The sequence below is a fragment of the Marmota flaviventris genome, chromosome 2, assembly GCF_047511675.1.
Source record: "Marmota flaviventris isolate mMarFla1 chromosome 2, mMarFla1.hap1, whole genome shotgun sequence".
Lineage (NCBI taxonomy): Eukaryota > Metazoa > Chordata > Mammalia > Rodentia > Sciuridae > Marmota > Marmota flaviventris.
Window position 1 is genome coordinate 122,880,888 of NC_092499.1, and position 7,973 is coordinate 122,888,860.

Here is a 7,973-nt window from a genome sequence, read left to right on the forward strand (position 1 = left end):
TAACACTCAAATCAAGCAGCTGCTTTTCTCAGTACTATCTCCACCAGGTGGATGTCAGGGCTAGAAAATTGTGGGCAATGGAAGTGTCCTGACCTGCCAATGCCTAAAAGCTACAGGTCCCCTTACTATCACCGGGTGTTCCCTAAGATCAGCTAGCCTCCCATCCCACCCATAGAGCTCACCTTGTGTGTTCGTCCAGACTCCTTGCTCTTGGCTGCTGGGATTTGCTCATAGGTGTTCCCAGGCTCTGGGAGCTCTGGGGTCCCCAAGATCTTCTCATAGCTACAGTCCGCAGGCCTTGACAGTTTGCTATATGTGGGACTGGCCCCAGGATGTGGAGGCCTAGCTGGGCCACTCCAACAAGCTGGAATCTGCTCATAAGGACTGCCTCCTTGGTCTGCTGTCCCAACAAGCTCATAGGAATCTGCAGAGCTGCCCTGGGAGCAGGACTGAGCCTCGTGACCTTGTTTCAGAAACCCCTGCCTCCAGGTAGCAGCCCGAGATCCCAGGGCCTCAGAACTGGGGGCCAGGAGAAACCCCCAGGATGTGGAAGACATTGTAGAGCCCTGGTCGGGACTCACCCCAGAGAGGGCAGGCCCTGGGCCATCAGGTCTATTCTGGTCTCCATCTGAAGGTCTCTTCAGAACCTCCCTGCCTAGGGAGCAGGCCTGGCTGCTAGCTGGAATTGACCCATGCCTGCTGGATGCTTCTGTGCCCGGGCCTAGCCGTGCCTGGTTCATCTTCTTCAGGTCTGCGTAGATGATGTCACTGGGGCCTGAAAAAGACTCATCCAGGAGGGAGGTACTCCTCTCAGGGAGGGGGGGTACCTTGGTGGGGGTCTGGGGAGAGAGGGACAGAGAACCTCTTAAAGGGTACCCCATTGCTAGGATGCCCTCAGGTTAACTGGACTCTCAGATAAGCTGAGGCCCCTGTCTTGGCCTCAGTTTACCTGTTACATGCTGGGGTTAGGATATGACATTCAGGGTCCCTGCCAGCTCTCGTGCTCAAGGAATACAATCTTTACCTTGAAATTCAAGTCCTTTGGCCACCAGCTCAACTCCTTACTCAAGCTTGGTCTGCCCTGTTCCTTCTGCCTCCAGTGTGGTCCACTGGTCCCTCAGAACCCCTGAACCCACCTACTTACTGCTGTCCCCATCAGAGTTGCCCACCCCCAATTCTATCACTGGTGTATCCTTTCAGCAAATACTTAGTGAACACCAGCTATGTGCCAGCCAGTCTTGGGCACTAAGGGCTCAGTGGCGAGCAAGATCAGCCCTTGTGAGCCTATGTTCTAATCTGGACATAGGCAACACAAGGCTCTATTACATAGTATAAGGGGACTTTATATACTATATGCTACTACTTGATCACAGTATAATGTGGTGTCACGTCACAATCAGTACTGTGAAGAGCAAAGTTAGAATGGCAGGTGGGAAAGAAAGTTTTTTTTTTCCATTTAAGTGGATCTTACTAGGAGGGGACATTTAAAGAGAATGGAGTGCAGTGAGAGTGTGAGCCATACTATGGTCTGATGGATAGCGAAGGAAATCTGAGTCCCTCCCATGGGGTGCTGTGAAGTAAGAAGTATTGGCCACAGGCACCCCACTCTATAGTTTACTAAGGGATTTTAGGTATTTCATACCAATTCTCTCAGTGTAGCCTCACAAGAACTTCAGGAATGGTGAACCGAGATTTAGAGAGATTGCATAACTTGCCCAGAGTCATACAGTGAGAAAACAGCCAAGACCAGGCTTGAAACAAATCCCACTGGCAGGGGCAGGTCCTGGTGTGGGTGAGCCCCTGGCTGGTTCCAAGCTGGGCCTGCCTCTCTCCCAGACTGGTGTCCCCCCTCCGCAGCTGAAAGGACTGGCCAGCATGGCCGCTCAAGGCCTGACTGTGACGTGACACCCACATTGCTGGTCTAGAGGTCCTCACCCTGGACGGCCCAGAATCCTCCTCACCTCCGTGCTTTCCTCCTTGGAGGGGTTCCAGGGACTCACATCCAGGCTCTTCTTTGTGTGGAGGAAGGAGACCTGTGGCTTTGCAGAGGGGCAGGGGCTGGCAGCCTTGTTGGGGACCACTGTGGGGGATGCAGGTGGATTTTCCAGGTTGGTCTGGTGGAGGCCCAGGGTGATAGCATCATACAGATCATTGTCCTCTGGCTGGGGGCAGTGGGAACACAGCAGGCCCGTGGTCACACACTCCCTGCCAGCCTCGAGCTGCCTGCCAGCGCTGCTGGCAAGGACTGAAACATTCCCACCAGATTCCTGACCTCCAAAAAAATTTTGCCACACTCTCCCCTTTTCAGATAGGGACCATGACCCCACATGGAGTGCCCCTGGATGGCAGTAAATAGGGAAGGTTAGAAAAGGCATGTGTCCAAGTGATGGACGCCCATACCTGGGCACCCAGCCCCTCCACCCTCACCCCGGAAGAAGGGTGCTTACCCGGGGGCAGGCAGCAGCCAAGGTCTCCCCAAAGGGCTCGAGCTGCACTTCCTGGTAATGGCGCACCAGCTCGGCCAGGGTGCTGTGGCTGAGGGTGTCACCCGAGATGAGGTAGCGACGGTTTCGGAGCTGGTTGATAACAAAATGCCGGCAGCGATCGCTGCCCCTGCACACAAACACGGGTGGTCTGGGCTGCTGGCCAGAGGCATCCTGGCCTTGGCCTGGGGTCTGAACTCCAGGCCTGGGTGCAGGAGAGGGGCTCCAGCTATCTGTCCAGTGCAAACCTGACCTGGGGCCACCCTTTTGCCTTGGAGCCAGGGAGTGCTCCTCAGGGAGCTGGAAAGAGGTTTCCAAACCTGAGGACCTGGGAAGTGCCTAAGCTCTTCTGGTGGAGTCAAGGAGGTCAGGGTCAGGACTAGGGCAGATCCTTGGTGCAAATTTAAAGGGGCACCAAAATACTCAATCATCGGGAGAACAAATAATGCAATATATTTTTTTTCTCCTGGTACCAGGGATTGAACTCAGGGGCACTCAACCACTGGGCCTCATCCCCAGCCCTCTTTTGTATTTTATTTAGAGACAGGGTCTCACTGAGTTACTTAGCATTTCACTTTTGCTGAAGCTGCTTTGAACTCGCAATCCTCCTGCCTCAGCCTTCTGAGCTGCTGAGATGACAGGTATGTGCCACTATGCCCGGCCAAATAATGCAATATTTTAGATCAAAATGAATGCAAAACTCCATAATTAACAAAATACCAAAATTTTAAATAAATGTCAACCTTACACCATTACAACTCAGCCTCACCCTAACTGAAACCATGAGGTTTCATTTCCCACCACCCCCTTCAGCCTAAAGTGTCCCACCCTCATCATTTTCCTTTTATATGGGAGAATATTGACAGTGAAGTGTACATATCACAAATGCACAGCTGAATGAATTTCCATATAGGTACACACCCATGCAACTGCCATGTAGATGGAGGTAGAAAATTCTTCAGCCCCTAGAAGGCTGCCTTGGGCACCTCCCTGTCACGGCCCCCAAAGCAGCCACTGTTTTAACCCTACCACCACGATTCATTTTGCCCTTTATGGAGTTTCATAAATGAAATTATACAAAATTTCTATTGTGTCTAACTTCTTTCACTCAGTATTATATTTTGGGGAGGTTATTCATGTCTGTGTTGAATTAGTCCCCACCCCATTTATGTGCAGTTTTTCATCTAATGAAAAATCCACAATCTACTTATTGTGTTGATGGACATTTCGGTTATATCTGGATCTGGGCTGTTATAAATACAGCTGCCGTGAACATTCTCATTCGTGTCTTTGGAGAATATATCTACTCATTTCTGTTGAGACTATACCAAGGAATCAATAGGTCAAGGGTACACCTGAATCTAGCATGCCAAATTGTTTTCTAACACTGTTGCCAAGTATGGAGAGCGCCAGGTGCTCTGCATTGTCACCAGTTATTGGGTATCATCTGTCCCTCCAATTCAGCCATTCTTTGTGGTTTTGTTTTCCCAATACCTAATGATTCTGAACATTTTTTCAAGTGTTTAGGGGCTTTGGGATATTTCTTTTTGAAGTGCCTATTCAATCTTTTGTTCTTATATATTGAATTGTTTTGGTTTTGCCTCATTTACATATTCCAGATGAGTCCTTTGTTACCTATATGTATTTCCCCAAGACTGTGCCTTTCCTTCCCTGATAATCTTTTGATTGTCAGAAATTCTTAATTTTAAGGGAATCAAGTTTCTCCATCTTTTTTTTTAATGTTTAGTGCTTTTTGTGTTCTGTTTAATCTTTGCTTATCCCATTTTCAAAGGCATTTTAATATACTTATGAGAAAATTTCCTGTTTTCGTCTGGAAACGTTGTTTTGCTTTTCTCTTTTGGATCTTTGATCTGTCTAGAATTAGTTAATTTTTGGACATAGTGTGAGATAGGCATCATTTTTTTTTCCATTTGGCTATCCCATCGCTCCCATACTAATTATTGAAAAAACAGGAATTGCAGTGGTGCCTCTGTTGTAAATCAGGTAACCAAACATGGCCCACTCTCTGCACGTTCTTCTGTCCCACATGTCTATCTGTACTTTTTTGAGCGGCCCCTTTTATCTCTTTTATAAGTTGGAATTCTGCCTAAGATCTCATTTGGAGGAAAAAACTCAAAACAAAACAACAACAACAACAAAAATACCAGATGCAGAAAAGACACTTGGAAACTGCTGACTTATATTTCAAAGTGCCTAGTATAGTGTCCTGCACATAGCTTAAAAATAACTATTTTAACAATGACTAACATTTCTTTAATCCTTATTATATCCCATGTACTATGCCAAGTACTTTTAAATGCATCAGTTTCTTGAGCGCTTTTAACAATCCTATGAAATAAGTAGGAGAACATTCCCATTTTTACAGATAAGACGAGAGAAACACAGAAGCAAAGAGACTTACTCAAGGTTAGGATTTGAACTAGGGGTGTCTGGGTGTGTGATAATTTGGAATCAGAATCTGAGGCATTTTAAATTTCTCCTACAGCCCTGACCTCCTTCCCTGCCTAAGGAGCCTTTTCCCTCCTCTGCCTTTCTCAGCTCAACCTACTCTCAGGTCAGGATCCAATGTCACCATCAATGACTTTGTCCTCGTCCCTTGCATCTTCCTTTCTATCACCAGAGCCCTACCCTAACCCAGACCTCAAGCATCCCACATACAGCCAGTAGCACAGGTCCTCACTCACTGTCCCGACACCTCCAGACTAGGCTCCTGAGAGACAAAATGGGCATCTGCCCAGATCACCCCTCTTGGTCTACAGAAGTTTTCTTTTTTTCTTTCTTTCTTTTTCTTTTTGTATCAGGGATTGATCCCAGGGGAACTTAACCACTAAGCCACATCCCCAACCCTTTTTAGTTTTTATTTAAAGACAGGATCTCACTAAGTCCTTAAGGCCTCCATAAGTTGCGGAGACTAGTCTTAAACTTTTCATCTTCCTATCTCAACCCTCAAGCTGCTGGGATTATGGGTGCACCACCACTCCCAGCTTCAAGGCTGTCTTGAGATGCCCCTTCCCTCCTCTCTGGGTGTTCCTCCAAAGAAACCACGAGCCCTGCTGTATCTAGCCCTCAACACCCCGTTCTTTGCCTGGCAAATTGCTGTTCCTCCTCCTATTCTGGGCTCAAAGCTCCCCTCTGGAAGGCCTTCCCCAGCATCCCTTTGGGAGAATGTGCTCACTTGGCCCTGTTCCCCATTGAAGGCTGTGGCTAGTGCTGCTCAGAAAGTGTCTATTGAGCATGTGATGGATGAACAAGGGAGTAAGGGGCACGGGACTCAGGGGAAGTCAAGCAGTGGGGGCTGCTGGACCCACACTGTGCTGATCTGTAGGCTGGTTCTGAGAGCCTGAGCCTGCCTTCCCCTCTTACCTGTAGGACAAGATGTAGCCGGCAGCCCTGTCACTGAGGCGGATGAGGAAGGAACCGAGAGCTTTGTCCCTGAGTAGCTGCTCCGTCTGCCTGGGCAGAGGACATGCCATTAGCTGGGGCTCCTTCCCTAATGGCAGCCTAAGCAGCCTGACTCAGAGTCCTGCCTCAGAGTCCCTGAGGGATACACCCTTGGGCACCAGACCCAGGGCACAGACAGTCCTTTAACCCTTGATAGAGGACACCCTTGGGTCTTTGACTGGGTCTGCAGCCTCTCAGGGCTGCCTGTAGTCTGTCTTTGCTTAATTGAACAAATTCAAGACTCAATCTGAGACTGGATCAAGGTCCTGAGGCCACAAGGACCTCCCTCCTCCCTACTGCAGCCTCACCAGCAGGCATACTAGCTGCAACTCCAGCCACACACTCTCCACCTGATGGTTGTGGATCAAGGACAGATCCATACAGCTGGAGATTATTAGGTTGGGGGGATCCCCCACTCAGGACCACTGTGTATAGTAGTGTGAGATGTGCACTACATAAGAGTTTCTGCAGGGAGAAGCCTCAAGCGTGGTCACAATAGCAGCTCACAGGGACTCACCACTCCCCGCCCCCCTCTTGTCCCCATAAGCCCCAGGCAGCTACAGATATTTCTACATGGTGCCAAGTATTTTGGAGGCATGATGGAAAATTCCAGCTGTTTTCTTGTTTGGCAGTACATCGACCCGATATTCCCTTACTCACTTTCTCATCAAGTACTTAACCAAGGGCCTGCTCTATTCAGGACCAGCTACGTAATCTGCAGGGCCCAATGCCAAACGAACTCGCTGGGCCCTTTGTTAAAAAATTATTAAGAATTTTAAGATAGTGACAGGAGATCATTGAAGAGAGTGGGGGTCTCTCTTGAGCACAGGGCCCTGTGCAGTTGTACAAGTTGATGCCATAAAGCTGGCCTGGCTCTATGCCAGGATGTACCAGGACCTGGTGACTGGTCAAACATCTTATGCCTTCATCTGATGCTTTGGCTACTTGGAGATACAGCCCAATTGGAAGACCAACCCCCACATCTTGGCATTTATTCCTAAGGTATCAGTGCACTAGAGTTTGCCTGGGATATCCCATTTGTGACAAATTCTCCTAGCTTAGTTACCGACAGTGCCAAGTTTGGGTGACAAATGATATAGTCCCCTAGCCATCCAACCAGTTATTCAAAGCTGGTCTGAGTGTGTTCTGCTCCCGCCTGGCCTTCTTTCACCCCAGCAACCCTAGACCTGAGTGATGGCCAATCCCCCTCCCCCACAGCCTCTCCCTCTGCCACAGAATCAGCCACCAGAGGGTGGAGTGGTCCTTAGTCTGTTCCCCCATCCTTCTCCTCCCCTAAGGTCCCTGCCTAGCACAGGGAGAGGGCAGGAACCAAAGATTCCTGAATTCTCAGGCCACATACTCAGCCCCAAGGGGCTGAGGGCTGTGTGGCCATGTGGACAGGGGCAGTCTTACTTGCGGGTGATGAATCCATGAAACCAGGGGGGCAGGGCCCCATTCTGCAGGATGAAGGGGGCTTGGGTCTCCATGAACCATTTCATGGCTAGTTCCTGGAGCTCAGCCAGGGCCTGGCTGTCCCTTGTTTCCTCAGTCTCCCTCCCCAGGCTGAGCTGCTTCAGGCTTCCCTCCATCCTGGCAAGCGCCAAAGCCACAGCAAGGCCGGGTCAGTCTGTGGGCCTCTATATCTGCCTGTGCTCTGGCTCATTTGCCTGAGCTCCCAACCTCCCACAGTGCACAGGAGCCCCATTGTCACCTCTGGGTGGTGGCTGGCTCTTCTCTCTGATGCTTTGGGACAGGGCACCTTGGCTGGCTGGAGTCACAGTGAGGAGGGCCACGGTAGCAGCCCAAGATGGGTAGGGACAGTTTCCTGGCCAGCAGATGAGCTGCCTCACCGGATTTGGCCTTTTCCCCCTGAACCTCTAGTCTTTGTCACAGCTAAAGACCAGACCCTGGCTGAAGTCCACAGCACTGCCCCTGTTAGCAAACCAGTGGATTTAAACTCTACATATCTTTTCCTTGTGGATACCATTTGTATTTTGGTGGGGGAAGTTCTGAACAGATTAATTCTTC

The 7,973-nt window shown here is 49.6% G+C and overlaps 1 protein-coding gene across 1 annotated transcript; it reads right to left on the minus strand.

Annotated features, from left to right (window-relative positions):
- On the minus strand, positions 1-7,534 carry Sh2d7 (SH2 domain containing 7). Its single transcript, XM_027925738.3, has 5 exons — positions 7,359-7,534; positions 5,868-5,957; positions 2,448-2,613; positions 1,962-2,162; positions 1-839 (listed from the first exon to the last, which is right to left on the minus strand). The coding sequence occupies exons 1-5, from the start codon at positions 7,532-7,534 to the stop codon at positions 153-155; spliced, it is 1,320 nt and encodes a 439-aa protein (XP_027781539.2). The 3' UTR covers positions 1-152.
- Between the last annotated feature and the right edge of the window lie 439 nt (positions 7,535-7,973).

What these genes read in the sequence shown, in the direction of transcription:
- Sh2d7 (XM_027925738.3), bottom strand. Translation starts at nt 7,534, where the DNA reads ATGGAGGGAAGCCTGAAGCAGCTCAGCCTGGGGAGGGAGACTGAGGAA. An exon ending in GGCTACATCTTGTCCTACAG is followed by an intron (nt 2,614 to 5,867) that starts GTAAGAGGGGAA and finishes GTTTGTGTGCAG; the next exon opens with GGGCAGCGATCGCTGCCGGC. An exon ending in TGGCTGCTGCCTGCCCCCGG is followed by an intron (nt 2,163 to 2,447) that starts GTAAGCACCCTT and finishes CACTGCCCCCAG; the next exon opens with CCAGAGGACAATGATCTGTA.